This window comes from Gadus macrocephalus, chromosome 9 (genome assembly GCF_031168955.1).
Source record: "Gadus macrocephalus chromosome 9, ASM3116895v1".
In the NCBI taxonomy this organism is placed as follows: Eukaryota; Metazoa; Chordata; class Actinopteri; order Gadiformes; family Gadidae; genus Gadus; species Gadus macrocephalus.
In genome coordinates, this window is record NC_082390.1 from 13,131,765 (window position 1) to 13,152,029 (window position 20,265).

A 20,265-nucleotide genomic window follows, 5' to 3' on the forward strand; every position below is an offset into this window, starting at 1 on the left:
GCTATCAATCAATCTCGCCACTGTGGGCGAGATTGCAGATGTGTTGCTCATGGCTGTTTGCCCGTCGCACACCGGATCACTAGAGATGCACCTTTGGACGGTGATCCGTCCCACGCTACCTGAATACGAGACACGATGATCCGCCCACTGGCACATCAGACAGGCTTTGTGACGGACGGACGGACGGGAGCGGACGGTTGATGGGAGCGGGTATCCGTGACCTGTGCTGTGGTGACATTCATTGCTGTGTCTTTGTTTAAGCCTGTGCATGCGTTAAAGCCTGAGAGGCTAAAGAGGGAGCCCCGGGGGGGGGGGGTGGGGGAGATTTGAACACTCAACAGTCTACATTTGCATCAGCTAAGCGGAGCGGGAGGAGCCTGCGTCCCCCCACCTGTGTCATCAGACAGAGCGGCCCTCGGAATGACAGGTAATCCGACACTACGCCGCTTTTCCCCAGAAGGCAGTGCCCCACAGCATGGAGCTGCAGGATAGATCTTGCGTCTCGTGTGTGCGTGTGTGCAAGCGTGTGTGTAGGTGTGTAGGTGTGTGTGTGTGTGTGTATTTGTGGGTAAGTGTGTTTGTGCATGTGTGTGTGTGTGTGTGTGTGTGTGTGTGTGTGTGTGTGTGTGTGTGTGTGTGTGTGTGTGTGTGTGTGTGTGTGTGTGTGTGTGTGGGCTTCCGTGTGTCACGTCAGTGGGTGTGTGTGTGTGCATGCGTCTGTGAGAGAGTGAATCTCTATCCAACTTCCTTTCATCATCTTGCAGTAGGATCCTGTTGAACTTACAGCTGTGAATAATTCACTTAGGATTAAAAGTTCTCTGTGGACTCAGGAGGCATTAGAATATCCAATACTAGTAATACATGCCATACAATTTTAAATATACACAGTATGAAAATGCAGAGGCCCTTGCTGGAGTGCACATCATTGTTTTTGTGAAAGTGATTATTAAAAGAAAAGTATTATGATTGCATTGCTTCAGTGTATTTTTCCATATTTCGAATTCAGCTGCTGACCTGCTGAATAACCCTAGTTGGTTTAGTTTTTTATGCCGAGTGCAGGAGCTTTAGAAATGAATGCATTATCCTCCCTCCTCCTGACTCCCTTCAGATAGTGAGTCATGCTCACTTCAGAGCAGGTAACTGTGTGTGTGTGTGTGTGTGTGTGTGTGTGTGTGTGTGTGTGTGTGTGTGTGTGTGTGTGTGTGTGTGTGTGTGTGTGTGTGTGTGTGTGTGTGTGTGTGTGTGTGTGTGTGCGTGCATGGTATTTATGATGTGTTTGAGGCTTGCTGGTCAAAGCTGTACAGTTGACAGATGTACAATAAAAAAAGGTGGTGGGAGGAGAAACTAGGAGCAGAATCTGAACCAGCGATAGAATAGAGGAAAAAAGAGAAACGCAATAGACCCATCGACCTATATATAAAGTGATATATCTATATATATTTATCTATATATCTAAATCTATATATCTATCTATATGTAAACACAGCCATTGGATATTCAAAGTGCTCTTCTAAAGTTGAGCAGTGTCGTCTTACTCTCACATGACGTTTAGATCACATCATGGAAATATTAAATCGGGCTGAACTGCAGAATGAGTCTACTGAGCTCCCTTTGCTTGTGTCCTTTTTTTTGGCGGAAAAATGTCTGCCTGCCCTCTGGGCTCTGGGAACAGGAAGGGAACAGCCTGCAGTAGCATGTGAAACACTATCTTTTCCTCAGCAGCTTCATGACAGACTGTATCAGCTACTTTCTTCCCCTGCCATGGAGCTCGGAAATGTGTTCCTGTTATTGACCTCGCTGGTCGTTATTTAGAAACTCACACCAACACAGAGTCTGTCCACTGCGTTAATCTGCCTTTACATTTAAAGAAGAAGAAGAAGAAGAAGAAGAAGAAGAAATTGTTACATGTTATATATATAGGGCACACAATAGTGCTCTTCAAACAAAGCATGTGGGTGAGCACAGCTTTATTGAGGGTGTGGACCCTGGACAACTCTGCGATGACGTGGATAGCTGGAGGCGGCCGAGCCACTGGCCTGCAGCCCTTCAGCTAAGAGCTCCTGCAGCTCCCCATATTGGATCCTGCTCTGCTGCTAGGCTGCCTCTGAAGGAAGGCCAGCCAGAAGAGCCTGGACTAAAGAGCTAACAGGCTGTTTGGTCCAAGCACTGCCCACCACACACACACACACACACACACACACACACACACACACACACACACACAGCAGAAGACTGCACTAAGAAAGACACACAGAATTCTCTCTCTCAGTCTCTCTCTCTCCCTCATCATCATCATCATGGCAAGAGTTATCTCATCACTGCCCCTGCTTATTCAAAACAGAGGACTGTGTGGGTGATTCAATGTAACATCGAAATTCACTTTGATTCGGCATGAGTGGACTCCCCACTGCGTTGGACTGCACTCTCTATGCTAACCGTTGCCAATTGCACAGTCAGCAGCAACAACAGAGTCATGCAAAAGCTGCTCTCAGAATGCAAATGCAGGTTAAACAGCAGCCTAAATGATTGTCAATCCCCCTTTGAGGCCATCTCCGCCGTGGCCCCCCTGTTTAGTTCATGGCGTTCCGGCTGCGTCCGACCAGCCCTGCGAAGGGGAGGATATTCGGTGCCTGGTCGCTGCACCTGTTGCAGAGCTTTCAGACTGGGCGGGGCAAAATGCAGTTATATTTCAGAATGAGAAAAAATACGAGTCGGTAAATAATTCAGTTCGAAAGGGTAATGTTCAGCGCATCGGCCCCGCTTTTGTAGGGGTGTTTGGTTTCTCCTCTCCAGGTGCTCCGAGCCATAACACATCACCCGTCTCATGAATCAGCCATTTAAACGGAAAATGGCTTAAAAGAAAAGCATGGCTTGATGAAAAAAGACATGCTGGTTGAAAGAGCAAGTGCAAAGGAGTTGATGGGGGGCTTTCATTGATTTGTTATCCTCTACCAACACTGAAGCAGCCCCAGCCTGGTCTACATTGAGGCGGAGATGGAATAGACGTGCAAAGTCCTCCATGTGTTCCCATGGCCTTTGAGCAGCAACAGTAACACCAGGCCTGACCCATATCAAGCCCATTGTTGGTTGGAGAGACACACGGCAATCACCATGTTTGCAATATGACGCACACACACACACACACACACACACACACACAAACACTATACTACATCAATAGCGTTGGTCTTGTGGAACATGTGCCCTCTGGCATTACTGTGTTACTGTTTGAGCGGTTATATACGTATCGCTGGTCCAACTGCGTTAAAAATCAATTTCTCACATCTCTTTCCCTTCTGACGTCCACTCTCAGTGGATTTCACAGCCAAACGTATGGGTATTTCTATTGATTCCACGACCATGAGTCCAGCTGCAAATGCACCTGGCTAACGCCCTCATCGCAGACTGGGCAGGAAAGATGGGATCGTATGAGAGGAACACGATTCGAGAGGAAAGGCTAAATCAAACCCAGTAAAAGAAAAATGTCCTGCATGTATTTCATGTCATTACGCTATTATAAACCTGAGTTGAGCCATTAGAGAATAGTCTCTAAAAGAGGGTTTGTGTGCTAATCAAGGTGACCCTGCATAACCCGCGTGGGTTCCAAGGACAAAGACACACCGGGCTGTTCCGCCGGCAGTCTGCTGCTTGTCTACTCACCGCATAGTGCCATCACCTCCCCCAGACGGGAGCCGAAGACAGCAGGTACAAGAGGAGGTTTAGCCCTGCTGCTCTCAGCATCATAACAAAACAATCTGCGCCCGGCCTCTCCCTGTAAGCAGAGTCTTGCTTACTTCCTTAACTCCGCCGCCCTATCTTCAAAGACACTGTTGCATGATGAATATTCATGACTGCAACACAATCGACAAAAGGGACAGGCACAATTACTGTTTTGACACATCAAAAGTGTCTACATTCATCCCGATTACTTTCTCAGTTAAATGAGATCCAATATAAGTTACATCCGAAAACATGGTAACGTATACAATACCAAATCATTATAACTTTTGTACAAATCACCACTTTGTGCAAGCATTGTGCCTTCTGAGAGTCAAACTACATTTGTATGGAGATGCCGTTATTATGAAATGGTCCAAGACAAAAAGCTTTCCTCAAAACAAATGTATTTGAGACAATATCTTAATATCACTGTTGCGGTTGGTGCTGTAGTAGTAAAGCACTTCAACCTTCCGATTTGAACGAACAGGGAGGATCACACACTCCATTCATCTCAATTACTCTCCTTCAAATGTGATCATTATTTTTACAACCAAAACGCTAATTAATTAAACTAACGTTATGTTCTGGAAGACCAAAAAAACTGTGGTTCGATTGTTCTCGCTCACCTTCCCCATATTGTTTGAGTGGAAAGTTGACTTTATACTCCAATCTCTGGATGTGGTCGACAGACAAGCACAGCCAAGCAAATCTGTATCGCAGCCTTCATTGCTTTAGTCAACAATTAAGTCATTTTAGTCATTGCAATGAGATGCCCCGGTAAATCACACGCTAAACTGAAAAAAGCTTGAATCGTTAAAGTTTTTGTGCACAGTATAATTTCGTTAACTACCATGGTAAATATGTAAATGCAATACAATGGCTTCAGATGAAGACAATGCAGATTATGTTGTCCTGCTTTGATGGAGCCCACGTACATAATGGCTCTGGTTTATCTTTCTTTTCTAAACAGGCCTAATAAACCCAGTCTACCCGGACCACTTTTGTTGTAATTATACATATACAAATATATGTGTAAGAACAGGCTTTGTGGTGTTATGTAAAGTCCACATTTCATCAAAGCTTGACATGACATAAGGAAATATTATCCATGAAGGATGAAAAGACTAGCAGATTGAAGGTACACATTTAATGTGATGATTCATTTTTATTGTAGAAAAGCGTCAGAAAAAAATACTTTTCCTTGGACTGCAGCCATATCTTTCTTAAATGGCAGTATGATGGTTTGGGTCCCTAGATGTGGGAAGTAATACACTTTTTAGATCCATCATTACAGGCTTTGGATTTCCCCATTACCAAATCAAAAACGTGTTCAGTGAGCTCGCCCCAACTGCGAGAGGGATTTCTATATGCCTGTTGAAAATCCTCAAAGAAATAGTCCAACAATGCTTGATGGTTTGTAAGGTTTGTTTAAAGGAACTAATCACATGCAGTGTTTTCATGGGCAGCTGTACAGAAATGAAAATCGGAATGTGACGCAGAATAGGAGTTAAGCAGTCAGAAATGTTTACGTCGTCTTAAAAAGTAATCAGTCTAACTCATCGAACCATAACCTATATGCAAAAGTTAATTAGTAAGTTACGTGTCTAAAAATCATACCAATATTCTAATCTGCTATTAAGCACTGGCGCTGCAGTCAGTAGCTGTATACTTTTCTAGAGTTAATGTTGGGCTGACATTTAATACAAACTGAGGGATCATGAAGTACCACGCTGCAACCTTTGACTGACCTTCAACTGAAATGATGGCTTCTCTAAATCTCTGTAAACGGTAGGTCCATATTATGTAAGTCTAAATATCCAAATTGTGTAGCAGTCACCGTCAGGTTTATGCGAAGGTAAATCGAGATAGAGTAAGATATAGTAGGGTAATTTAATTAAAAGGTAAGGTAAATTGATGCATAGCATGTATATTATGGTATGTTTCGATAGTTGTGTGGAAAGCAATGATAAAATGACAGACAATTGGAATAAGTGTATTACTTTTTGTTTTTCTGTTTTTGGATAGCTTGGTGTCAACATTGCTACTGTATATAAGATAAACTGCAACACATGCATACACATACACCCTGAGGTCCTACATCAGGGGAATTCTAAATGAATTTGCTCCGAGGCTCACGGTGGAGCTGAATTCCTCCTTAATAAGAATTATTAAAACTGGCTTTTAAGCATATCCTAATGGCTGGTTAATGATGCTGAGACTCCACCGAGCCGGCTGCGGGCAGGGAGCTAGCGCAGGGGGAAGGGGAGAGCTTAACAATACCCAGCATATTACCCACAATGTCTCAACATCAAGTTAGGAGAAGTTTCCTCTATGTCGGCTAATGCAATACAACCAACTTCCGACTAATGACTTTTTAATGTACTGTGAATGAAGGATAACCCATGAGAAATACACATACATGGATTAGGTGTACCCTTTGGTTGACATTATGCCTACATGTTGTATAATTGTTCTTGAGGGAACTACCAGTTTTTCTTGTAAGAATATAATGTTAAAACAAAGCATATCCCCCAGAGGGGTGACGTAGTACTAGACAGATCGGTTTCCCATTCCTTGATATCTGACATTATTACACGTCATATTGCATTAAGGTTCTCCCGAGGTCAACATTGAGGACGTTAAGACTCAGCTTTTGTCTTGCTTAGATAAATTCTCTGAAAACAAATGAGCACAACTCCTCCTGTCACTGTTGACGGTGTATTTGAGTTTACAGCTATGTAGCAGACCTATTACCCCCATCAGTAGCAATTTGACAACTTTTTTTAATTTTTGGGTAAAGTTGCATAAAGTCGACAGCAGAACCTTCACAATGTCGGATCCCTACTTATTAATTAAGTAATTAAATTTCAACTGACAAACACAAACTTTGATTAGAAAAGTACAAAGGAAACTGTCTTGTGTTCCAGTAATAATGTGCTTAATCTGTTGAAAATCTAGTGAAAATGTGTTTAACAAAGTTAAAGCATCTAAATGTTAAGGCATTCCCCTGTTATTTATTTAACCTTATGCTGTTTTTATTGATGTTATATGATGCCCTTATATGAGGTTATAATATCTGTTTCTTCTGTATTCCATCCCTTAGTTCTTCCATCCCTCAGTTCATACAGAAGGAAAATCAAAGGAGTATTTGAGAGGAATCCTATTCCTTGGTGGGGCATACACGACAACTCTAAAAATATGCTTTTCCTCTCCCTCCGCTGGTGGAGAAAGCCTCCAGCAGAGGTCAATTAGGTATTCAAGCTTCATATCGGGGTGCAATTTGGCCCCGACCTTTCCTCCATGATCGACGAAATCAGTCTAAAAATCAATGCTGGCTTTACATTTTCTGTTCTGGGTAAGTGAGTGGGGTAGCCGATGCTGAATAGCCGTCAGTAGGGATTTCGTCATTCCTGAGGCGGGCTGCATTACTTAACAAGCCCTTTAGGCTGTGGCTGAGTTGATACATGGTGTGTGGAGAAGGATTTTTCCTTCTCCACACACCATCTGTGTGGCCGTACCACTGTTATGCTATCCCACGCCATGCAAGGGCGGATCAGCCTTCCATAGCCCAGAGTGTCTCTGTGTCGTTGTTCAAACGAAGGCCGGAAGCAGTAAGGAGCTGACTAGATGCCCAATGCATTGACCACCATAGTGTCAGGAACAGGAGTGTCAGCATCTTCTGAAACGTTAGACAATTGAATAAAATAAACGATAAATAACACTAAATAATAAAAACAAATAATAACTAATAATAAAAAATACAATAATGTCATTCAATGTAATTATTCAATATTCAATCAAAAAAGCACTGTCTTTATATACTTATTCCATAATTTATCATAACCTACATGTGCAGCGATGATTCCATATATAAAATTGGCTATTTCAAAATAAATAGTGTTTACGTTGTACCCTTGCATCACCATGCAGCATATTAGTTACTCTAAAAACTCTGAAACAAACCAACTATTTCTCTATGCTCCGGTGTTTGTTACACCCGCTAACTCCTACTCTCTCCAGCAAGTCAGCCTTCATATTTGTGATCTTCCTCTCCCTGGGTGAGTGTCTGAGTAGCTGAGTGTCCGCCGATGCTTCAAGTGGAGGATGGCGCAGTCTGTGGGAGCTCGTGCTTGGAGGGACTGCCCTTCCTATCTCGAGGGTCAAGCAAATATACCAAGCCTTATATTTTGCAACTATCTCTCCCTCTTTCTCTCTCCCCCTCGCTTATTTCTCTCTCTGTCATTTTAACACACACACACACACACACACACACACACACACACACACACACACACACACACACACACACACACACACACACACACACACACACACACACACACACACACACACACACACACACACACACACACACGAAAAAATACTAAATACATGAATTCAGTTTGTGTATTTCCAATGGGTCTACCACCCAAGATGTGTGTATTCTACGTATTATATCTAACATATCTCTATATGGCACTGAGACACTTACATAGACTGTTGAAAACAATCTATTGCTGCGTTCATTTGTTGTTTTCCTCGCAAATCAACTGCGTGGGCACGGGCAGAAAATGTGTCGATGCGTGACTGCTGCGGATTACTGCAAATTAAGTTCAAAATACGGTCCAGCAGAGGTCTGAGCAAGGCAGGTATTGCTGAAGACTGTGTTAGGAGGAATACATTGTTAATGTTCAGCAGACATATTCAGGTCATACTGAGTCCAGTGTTATTGGCAGCCCTGTAGCCCAGCTCTGTGTGGGGATCGGTGCGTTCTTTGACTGCATCGCTTGTTGGTTCGCTCGTTGTTTACAGACCTACCTCACATAAAAATACGTCCCTCAAACATTCATGGTTGCTATGGAAATTGCAGTTAGAGTAGCACAGTATTACACATTTCTGCCCGTCACCAAGGCGGCTGTATGAATTTGTTAATTAGGTTTAGGCATCAGGAAAGAGTATGTCATCATCACCTTGGTCACAGATGTGTTATGCTACAGCAGGAAGCTGGAGCATTTCACTTGGGAAAAAATAAGAAGTTATTAATCGCAACCCGACAGAAAGTATGCAGTAATTATTTTCCCTTTGATGTCGAGGTTAGTTGCGCTTTCTAAGTCATTGTCTTTCAAATCAATATGACGTTGTTGTCATAGTGACATAAATCACAAAACCAACAGAACTGAAGAACGTGGGTCCAGCTGCTCATGCATATTTAGCATTTAGTAGAGATTCATTTGGACATGTATCATATAAGAGGTCCAATACATTTTAGATTTCATTTAGATTTAGTATCTAGAATTTGATTATAAATGGTGGATTAATCTTACAATTGTAGCATGGAAATAGTTAAGCATTTTTGTCTGGTGCTATTGGCTAATTTGGGAAAAGTTATGCAAAGCTTGGACTGAATGTGGTAAAAGTGAAACCCATTTGGAGCAATGAAAGTTCACAGCTATCAAAACAGTATTGCTCTGAGTGGAACAGCTTGCAGCAGCAGTTTAGGGTGAAGGTAAGATTGTTGATATTTACTCTGCCACCAAATAACCTTCATACTTAATAAGGGCCAGTTCAAACATGGCATAGGCTAGTGATCAAACATATCGTAATCTGTACCGTGCTGGCAGTTCAGCTGTGGTTTGAGCTGAACTCTACACTATGCTTGCAGTTCAGGACAGATTTCTAGCCGTCTCGTGTATGCAACAACATTTTGTTTTGCTGCTTTGTGTAAAAATTGTGAGTTGTATGCCTGTCAGAGATGCTCAAACACAGTAATTTCATTCTCTTCGGCTCCCAGTCTAGGCCAGCCCACACTATGTTCTTATTGATCATCGCGGGGGCAAAGCATTGCGACGTGAATTGAATTCCATGGTGTTCACACAACCTTATCTGCTAAGCTAAAGCTTCCTAGCTTAAACTGTCTACAGAAAAGCTACGCCAAAGCAATAAGAGGATAGAGATAGGGGGACTGATGGTTGAATGAGATCTATCAAAGTTCACGCCCATGTGGTGGTCTGCAGTTCGCCAGGCCCCGTCAGGCTTGATACATCGACGGCTTCTGGGGGGGGCCTTCTATCTTTTGGCTGATGGAGCATTTCGGCCTACCGACAGACATATAGGGCAGGAAAAGGTTAGCTTAGCTTAGCACACAGTCACAATCAAAGTGATGGCAGAATCTAGACTTATTACCTCTGGATAGTACAAATAAAAATAAAGAAAAGTGTAATAATAATAGGTAACAGGGGAGGGAAAGATATAGAGAGAGAGAGAGAGAGAGAGAGAGAGAGAGAGAGAGAGAGAGAGAGAGAGAGAGAGAGAGAGAGAGAGAGAGAGAGAGAGAGAGAGAGAGAGAGAGAGAGAGAGAGAGAGAGAGCAAACATTAATGGAGTCTCATAAACTTGTGAAAAGTGCTGTATGTGCACACATTAAACACCCAGCTTCTAAAGGTAGCCTTGACTTCCCAATGGGAGATTGATGGTTAAACAGGTTTTATTGGAACAGAAACCAGAAACCCTTCATCAACTCTTCAGACATCCACATGTTTCCCATTGAAAGGGTAAGTGAAAATTGTACACATTATTTCAGGAATCAAATATTTTTATCAGAACTTCAGAATCCAGAGAGGCTTTCCATTACATTACTTTTAATGTTGCTACACAAACTATCCTTTGTCGTCATGCTATTTTATATGACAATAGCATTTTGGGCTTCCATAACACTCAAACTAGTTAGAAAGCGGAGAGGCTGGGAACAGCGAGCTATACATTATCTTGCTTATTATATGGCTACTTATTAAAGAAATCAATCATTTGTCAAAAGATAAATATCTTATTGATAAAAAAAAAACACTTCCACTTAACTAACGTTCCGATAGATTCTACGTTTGGGAATAGCGTCCCGTCAGATCAAGTGGTCGACAAAAAGCTGTTTAATACATTACATAATATATACTGGAGCAGGAGGGTTCCAGATTCCCTTCAGGGAATCTCAACCCTGAAATAACATTGACATCCCTGCACAAAAAGCACTCTCACCCTGGATTCTCTCTGCTGGGGGATCCCCACACAGCACTCTCACCCTGGATTCTCTCTGCTGGAGGATCCCCACACAGCACTCTCACCCTGGATTCTATCTGCTGGGGGATCCCCACACAGCCATTTGGGTGATTATCCCACCGGATCCTCTCCATCACATGAACTCTAGGTCAGCGTTCATACAGATGACGTTGCTATTTATATCGCATGTGCAAGTGTGCACGGAAAAACACAGCTCAAGTGGTTGGCGCAAGAACAAGATAATAGCCGCTGGTCTCTCCACCGAATCCCATCCGAAGCCCATGACACAGCTCTCCTTACCCTTTTGCCTACTCTGAGCATTACCCAAGACAGTGTAACTTAAGCATGCTAAACCAGCCCTCAGCCAACTTCCTGAATGAGCTGTACATGATAGGCGTACAAGCTGGTGTGACTGTCATGTATATATTTTTAAGGAATGTCATGAGTGAGGAATAAAACGCAGCAGTGCAGTCAAATGCATGGGCACGAGGCTTTCCTTTTCACAAATGATCTATGCCATAGATCCTTATATGTATGCATATGTATTTATATATATATAATAATAAGTGAAACAATAGGTTATTTGCTTTCACTTGGTTTTATATTGTATACATGCCACTATACATTGGTTTTAAAAGTCAGCGGCTTGTCTGCGTTCAGTATAAAATTGTAATTTACACATACCGGTAAAAAAAAAAGAAAAAAAAAGTGGATCTGAAATATCAATGCTGCACTTGTTGCCCATGGTTTCCTGACAAAGTTTCTCCGTGCTATATTAAGAAGTTCAACTTTGCTTGTTTTCGTCTCATCTGTCGAGCAGAGTATTTTTCCTTATTGATGTTCCTTCTCTGATCCTCGCCATCTGCGCTCTGTCTCTCTCTCGCGTCTCCTTCTCTTTCTGTCTGCCTCTCATCTACTCTGCCTTTCACACTCTTCCTTCCTTAACGACGCACTATTTCTCAGTGTCCTCATCAAGAGAGGAAAACAAGCAGACCAATCTGTGTTCCGTGGCGTGACATGACAGTCGGGTCATGTCTGTCTTTGTCGGTTGCCTCGTCGCCTCTACTTCACAAGGGGAAAGCATTGAAAAAACCTCCGGAATATTGGACTGTCTCCATGAGTTGACAAAGAACTGTGCATGATATTTGGACAACAAAAAAAGGGCAGATTCCATTCCTTTTGGAAATGGGTCGATCCAATCTAAAACCATTCCAAGCCCGTATTAGAATAATCATAGTGTCAAAGCATATCTTGCTTTTGCAATCTGTGATAATTATTAGTGAAACATATTGGTGAAGGACAAAACATGTGATTTCAGGTGCTAGTGTTGATGTAAGGTCTCCTTGCTCAATGGCGGCCCTCCTCGCCGTTGTGTGTAACACAAACAAATGTGGTGGCTCAGTACCAGGTCGCATCAGTGGAAAGAGAGTTGCAGCTTCTGAAACTCATTAGTAGAATTTCATTAAGACGAATGGATAAAGAGGAAAGAACTACAGAAAATGGCCGGGGGGAGAAGAATGAACAGTTCTTCTGTCACCTCCCTGTTCTTAATCAACTGAGGGAAAACTCTCCGTGCCAGGCTCCATGCCATTCCAATGTTTCCCGTTCCATTTCAAAGCTCTCAATAAACCCAGATCTGCAGGCAGGCTGTGCGCGTGTACGTGCGTGTCGTGCATCTACAGTGTCTGTGTGTGTGTGTGTGTGTGTGTGTGTGTGTGTGTGTGTGTGTGTGTGTGTGACTGTGATTACGTTATGTGCATGTTGGTGAATGTGTGTGCACATGTTCATGGGCGCGCTCGCGTGTGCGTGTGTTTGTGTGCGCGCGCATATGTGCATGTGCGTGTGTGTTGTGTGGGAGCGTGCAATTGGGTACAATGCATGTTTTTCCCCCACCACCACAGATATATACCTCGGGGAGTCAACATAGCAGGACCGGGAGTCGGCTGGTACGGAGCAGTACCTCAGCCGGTCCCGTCTGCAGAACCACTCCGCCCCCCTCTCCCCATGGAGCTCGACGCTGAGTGTGCCAGGCGCCAACCTCACACAGAAGTACAGCCTTTTGGGTCAGACACCAAAGACCTGAGACTGAGCAGAGCTACGCCTCATCAGCCAGCTGCAGCCTCTCTCTCTGGACTACTGCAATCGACAGAAGCTTTCCTGAGTCTACTGCTGCAACAGATGCATTCCGCAATGTTTCTGACTGTACCAGCAGACACTGAATTAATATGCCACTTAAATCCGTTACAGACCGCATCTGTTAAGATGTTACAGACCGCATCTGTATGTTTGGACTTCTAGGTCTCAAAGCATTGTGAAAAACGTGTGATTTAAAAAAAAGTGTGCCATGTCACGTGACAACCTTGTCCTAACATAGATACCGCCTGAACCCATTGGCCCGGTCTCTCCACCAACATCTCCCTACAGAGCTAACCCAGACACAACAAGACTCTGGAGCCAAGATGTCAGCCGCGGCCTGATGCGATGTGTGCCTGTCTGAGGCTGAGGGGCTTTATGTTTCAGTAGGCGTCCTCCAACTTGCTTCTTTTGACTTGTTTAGAATAAGAGAAAGAAGACCTTTAATGTGCTCTCTGGAAGCTAATGCGAAGCAAACGCACTGAAAGCGAAACCCGCCTGACGCAGAGTTTTCTCTGCTCTGACACGCGGAAGCAACCCAACACCCACCTGAAAAATGAAGCCTTCAGACTCTAGGGGGATGGAGCATGGGTGTAGGGGGAGGGGGGACTGAGCCGGTGGGGATGACATAGCCGCTGTGTGTTTGTGTGTTTGTATGTGCGTGTGTGCATTTGTGTGTATTTGTGTTTGTGCGCTAGCTTTGGCCTACTGATGATATAACCAGAGTGTATGTGTGGCAGCGTGTGTGGCAGCGTGTGTGGCACGTGTGTACGTGTGTGCGTGTGTGTGTGTGTGTGTGTGTTGTGTGCATGCAAGCTTTGGCCTACTGACGATACAGCCTCAGAGTGTATGTGCATGCGTGCGTGCGTGTGTGTGTGTTTGTAAATTTTTTGTGTGCATGTGTGTGCTTGCTCGCTTTGGCCTACTGTTGTGCGGTGGCATGCAGGCCGACCATATGCTGCGTGTGCCGGTGTGAACGTGCGAGCCACCGTATGTGAGAACAACCACATTAGGGTTCGGGCAGGTATGACTGAAGGTACATGAGAACAGCGCAACCATGAAGCATAGGAACATCTCACCCATGAGGACTATTTCAATTTGAAGCCTGGCAGATCCTAAAGAATAACAGCTCGACGAGAAGATGATGACGGCGAGATTATGTGAAATATCATCAACAAGAATGAGCATTGAGTTTGGTAGACACCAGGTTGATGAATTGACACAGCGCCAACAGAGGGAGATTGCTCTGGCTGATGAGATGCAATAAAGTTAGGCATGGCGGGGCTCTTCGATACGAAAATGCGGTCACTGGCGGGGTGGGTGGGGCGATTATCATAATATTGAAAAATGGCTTCAATTACTTCAAAATGGCTGAGAGGAAGAGCGGACAGGGCGTCAGGATGCGGTATTGCTGTGGCAGGCAGGCAGTGGTTGGGTTATAAGGTCAATCTTTTCTAAGATGGAGTGTCTCTTTGGCTCTGCTGAGGTGCTGTCACTGAGCTGGCCTTTACTGGCACAGCAGTGACTGGATCATGGATTCAAGACGCATGTCAGCTGTTGTTTTCTTTTACTCAGGGTGACATGATGCGTCGAGCCAGACACTTTCATCATTTTGTGATCCTTTGTTAACAACTGGAGACTTTTAGATTAAACCAGCTGTCAAATGACAATTTTCTTATTTTCATGCTAATTCTTTCAACACCTGAATCTCTTTGTCGTCATAGCAACTACAAATAACATAACAATGCTTATTATAGCTTAAGCATTATGCACATATTGTTTGAATTCATAATCTCTGTGCCATGATGCTTTGTCAAATATATTAGTTATACTAAATTTCAAGTTGAACCTACACAGTGAGTGCCATAAAGTATTTCATACACTTGATTTGGAATGCACAAACCACCACGCATACACCGGCCCCATTCATCAGTGAACCCTTGTCCATCCCCTGTACAGATGCGATTATGCCAACTGAATTGAGTAATGACAGAGTTTATAGAGCAACATCTGTTATGGTAATGTGTTCACATTGCATGTCCCTCTTCTCTGTCGGTCCGCTGTTGTTTTGGTTTAATATGTGCTCTGTTTGAGGAGGAAACACTGCAGGAGCCCCATCGCTGCTGGGCCCATGACCAGTGCGGCTTGATTTATGGGAGTCGCTGACTACAAAAACTCTAGAGGAAATGAGCATTTATACACTTACACACCGCAGCGAGATATGAGGCATGACCTGTAGCAGCTTGTGTCCCTCTATCTATTTCACTGGTTTGTTTGCTCTCTCTCTCTCTCTCTCTCTCTCTCTCTCTCTCTCTCTCTCTCTCTCTCTCTCTCTCTCTCTCTCTCTCTCTCTCTCTCTCTCTCTCTCTCTCTCTCTCTCTCTCTCTCTCTCTCTCTCTCTCTCTCTCTCTCTCTCATCCCCCTCTACCCACATCTCCTGTTTGCATCTGCCTACATTATAAAGAGAAGCACATGGACACACTACGCAGCCCCCCCCCCCCCCCCTGCCCCCCCAGGCCGTATATTACATAAACCTGTTGGAGTTCAGGCCACAGCAGCACATTCACAGCAGCAGCGGTCGCGTGAGGCAGAATAACGCAGGTTCTTATTCACAGGGTTAAAGGGGGAACACACCGCCGCTGTGCAGGACACCATTTAACTTGCTTGCACAAATACATGCCTCTAAAAGGACATACATGTCACAAACAGAGGTGCTTCATCATATTCGGAGAGCAGATGTTCTAGGGGGCTGGTTCTAGTAAGATATTCTGGGTGGTTATGGCCCTGCTAGAACCGTCATGCAACTCTGCACCAATGGGACTTCCATCTTTTTCTTTCCTCTGAAACATAGATAATCCCTACGACCACAAATTATTATTGATGACCTTTATGATTTGATTGTGCTTGTGGTTTTGTTAATCTATTTTACTATGAATTTGATATTGCTTCATTACTGGAATTGTCTTTCAAGTTGTGTTTTGTCTCGTTGTGTTCATCTAAATGCAGACATCAGGCTTATATAAGGGCTTCCAGGCCAGCCATGCATGGTGGGATGGCCATCCTAGCAGGGATATTACTCAGAACCCTCTCATGGATTTTCTTGCCCCCAAGTGGTTTTGGGGAGTTTTTCCTTGTTGTTTGTTTGAGGGTTTTGAGGTTAGGGGGGTGAAGTAAAATCTTATCTGCACATCATGGACCAGTGAAGCAATTTGAGACCTGTGATACAGTGCTGGATAAAAGTCAGCCACTTCCCAACTATTCAAATATTCTACATGTTTACAAGTCAATGGTATGCAATAATGTCGATAGGGAGACAATCAATCCTCGGTTTGCCAGGAACTCGGTATGATATGGCATTTTGAACTATTGGCATCATGTGCGTAACGTCAAGTGCACTTGTGATAAAAGACAAGTGTGTGTTTGTAGTGAACTTCAACCAACGACTGATGACTCACCATTTGCATTCTTCCCACAAATTAGATGTTGGTAGGGCTGAAGTAGCCCCCATATCTCAGCGTCACTGTTGATCACCTGCGCCATGGACTCCAGGGTGAATTTAGGAATTCCGTTATCTTTCTCCAAAAGCGCACTGCGCAACACTCGCGTGTACACCTCCCGGAAGAGGCTCTCCATGCACGCACACAAGTATATAGCGGCGTGCTCGTGTATCCTGACGGCAACGCCGCTGTCCACCATCCACTTGAAGAACTTCCCCACGTTGAACACGAGTCCGCACCGCACCGCCTTGCCGCGGCTAAACTTGTCCTCGGTGCTCATGTTGTACAGAGACAAGGCGCTCACGGCGGCGGCGATACAGTTCACCGAAACCGTCCACGAAAGGACGATCTTGATGGCGCTTTGGATCTCGTACTTTGTGCATTTGGCGTAGCGCAAACTCAGCCGCTGCGCTTCTTTGGCGATGCGCACCAGCGCGCGGCTGACCAGTGTGGAGAGCCGGAGCAGGACGCCCTGTGGGAGGGTTGGTAGCCGGGTTTCCTCGTCCCGCTGGAGCGCGCTCGCCACTTCCCCGAGGCTCCATGGTACCTCGTCCTCTAGCTCGGGTAGCTTAACGCACCGCCCGGAGCACTCCAGGGTCTCGGCGTCTTCGACCAGAACGGTGTTGACAGTGTCCAGACTGTTGTGTCGACTGTGCATCGAGGAGTCGGTTAAAGGCCAGTGATTGTTGCCCCCATGCGCATGAGTTGCGTGTGCCTCGGAACAGCACAGCGACGCACTGGACGACCTGAAGGAGTCCGCGGCTCCACCATAACCCGAGTCGAGCGTCAAATCCTCCAGCGTTCTTGCCACGGACTTGTTACTCCTGCTTGCCATAGCTGCACTTCATACTGCAAACTAAAGGCTGTGGGATAAGTTGGGTAAAATATTCCACATTAAATGGATTTGAACGTCGTTCTTACACCGTTGTGCTAAATCCAGTGAAGAACCTTCTGTTTTAAAGGTCCACTGTATTTTATATAGCCCACGTCGTTCAGTGTTTCAATCTTATCTGAGACATTCATCCGAGTCGAGAATCAACAGTGCTGCTAGGCGCTCACTTGGTGTTTTACGCATAGTCTCTGACAGTTGGAGGCGGGGCCCGTTGAGATCTCCGTGCGGCGCGCAGCCAATGCGCACTTGGAATGACTCAAAACAGTTTGGGGCGGCTGCAGCTCTTCTGCAACTTAAAGAGAACTCTATTGGAGATAGGGCTCCTCACGGCAGCTATTTTGCATGCATGGCTATCTCACAAGGTGATGCGGTAAGGCAGCAGCACTATTGCTATGTTTAGAGAAGACACTCTTTCAGGGAATCCAGCTGCTTTTTATTTTCTAGCAGCATATCTGATGGTAACATGACTCAGGTGCTTGAATAATTGATGGTATGCATAATGCATTTCTCTAGGTGATCTCCGTTCCATAGGGTTCTTTTATACGATCCCCATTCTTGCAGTTAGTCGTGGTCGTAGCCTACCTTATACCTTTTCAATAATGCTCTTTTTTATTCCTGAATTAAACAACCATTAGGTTGAAAAATGGTGGCCACGACAGCAACATAAAGGCCTCCGGTCAAGAGTCGGGAGCAAATTAGGAAGAGTAGTAGATGATCTTATTGGTAAACAGCAGAACTTGCACGCTATCAATTTTAATTGATTTCATGCATGCCTTTTGTTAATGTATACTTTTCGATGAAATACTTACTTGACAATGTTCTTTATAGATGTACTGGGGCATTATTTCTAGAGCAACAGTGAACCCTGGTGTACAAAGATAGCAACAACAGTCAAAACAATCTGACCACAAACAGCAAGTTTTTCATCATGTTAATGAGATTCAAATGACTAAACAGTTATTTGTAAATAATTTATAATGACCTCACAGCTCACTTTTGATCATATAGGCCTATTGGGCTTACAAACGTAGACTACATAGTATATATTACCGACTCTTAGTGTTGGTCAATAAGGTCTCATTCATATTGAATGTCGTTTGCCGTTTACAAACAAAATATTTGTCAGCTGCAAGGTCGCAAAGCATTCAACAAAATGCTTTTGTTCCCTATGCAGTTCCAAGCTACTTCATACACATTTATGATGCAAAGGGTTGTGTTGTGTCTGTTGTTGTTGTTGCTTGCTTATCAATATTGAAGACGAACACAAAGAACACCCATCATCCCTCGAGCGATTGTTCATTTTGAAATCCACCTCTCCTCCAATTCACTATTGGATACCCTGCGGGCTGTAATGCTGTATCTTATCAGTCGAAGTGTTTCCTTGGCTGCTGCTACACACTCCGGATCCTGCAGGGTTCAGGGCTGATGACACACAGGACATGGTCAGTATCAGAGGACCAGTAGAGAGCGCCAAACTGGATCTTAATGCTTTACACTGTACGACTCCACCGGCTGTGAAAGCAGACTAAACAAAGCAATCATTTAAAATGATTGCTGTTTATATTTTGGAATGCAGTCTTAGACACATGTCTGAGAAACCGGTTTCAATAGACTAATGTGATGGTGGTTAGTCCGGATGCTATGCACGGATCAGTTTGTCAGGTAAGTCACATAAAGTGTAGTGGGCAGGCGGTTTTCAACTACCACTCAAAAGGTTTGATCCCTAGTGTCTGCAGTCTACCGGTTGCCATCTTTCAGCAAGAAACCTAACAGCCTTTAAACGAAAAACAATAAATTGAGCAAACCCATATTATAACGTTTATTTTAATTTTGTTCCTACTCAAATATTGTTAACTTCTGCATTTTCGCTTTCGTTCCCTGATTGAGTCAGAGCCCTTCCCCGAGCCGCACCCTAATGTTGCTTAAATCAGAGCTAAAATAACATTGGGTAAAAGCATGTGTTCAGTCTACTAAATAGTAGGTTGTTCATTTCTGACCAGATAGGATGGCAAATCGTATCTGATCAGTTCAGCCCAGATATCTGGTCAGGTAAGACCCCTATCCAGACTATCTCCTCTTTATTAGAGGGGTCAACCTGGGTGGATGAGCAGATTCACCAGGACATGAACATTAGCACTGCAAGTCAAACAAAGGAAGGCACAGCAGAGGTTAATTGTGCTGTAATAAGACTGCACTAGCGGTAAACCTTCAGCCTTACTGAAGGGGACCCAGCCATGGTTTTGCCCCAGCCACATGTCTGAAGGGACACACCAGGGATAGGGGGCAGTGAGGGGGAAAGGAAAGAGACGACATCATAGATTGATGTCATCCCCACAAAAATATATTAATAATTAACTTTAATCACCAAGCACGCCAACTTAATCAATCATTAAAACATTCAGTCCTCCATGAGACGAACAAAACTGTGTGAACACAGTCCAGCGTTCTGACAAGTAATGCATGATTGCATTATCATGACCAACCACATAGAGTGACCACACAGACACACACACACAGACACACACTCACACACACACAATGTCCAAGACATGAATAAATGATTTTCCTACTCCTTGAATACAAATACAATATTATTTTGCCTTACGCTACAATTTAACCGTGACTGTATGAAACACTATAGTTATTCATTATTTAATCAAAAATAAACTACGAAAGACAAATATCATTTCTCGGTATGCTACCGGGACTGTTTAATACTACTATAAATATCACATGAAATTTTATAAATAAATAATATCCATCCTTGACATGGTATTATCAAATTACAGAACTAATTTAATTTCCAAACCGAGTTAACAATAATTAATATGGATTATGCCTTAAAATATATCTTCATGTATGTTGGTTAAAGGAGACCTACTTATGTTACTATAATTATGTTTTCTGTGTTGATTGAGATATTTACATTTTAAGTCGTATACACACTACTGAATGGGTTTCACTGTCTATGTCA

At 43.8% G+C, this 20,265-nt stretch overlaps 1 protein-coding gene across 1 annotated transcript in view; it reads right to left on the minus strand.

The window, feature by feature from the left end:
• btbd11b (BTB (POZ) domain containing 11b) overlaps window positions 1-17,501 on the minus strand; it is a 53,246-nt gene extending 35,745 nt beyond the window's left edge. The window contains exon 1 of the mRNA XM_060060839.1: window positions 16,358-17,501. Within this exon, the coding sequence (XP_059916822.1) occupies window positions 16,358-17,234 (877 nt within the window). The 5' untranslated portion in view covers window positions 17,235-17,501. The remainder of the gene's footprint in view (window positions 1-16,357) is intronic.
• Between the last annotated feature and the right edge of the window lie 2,764 nt (window positions 17,502-20,265).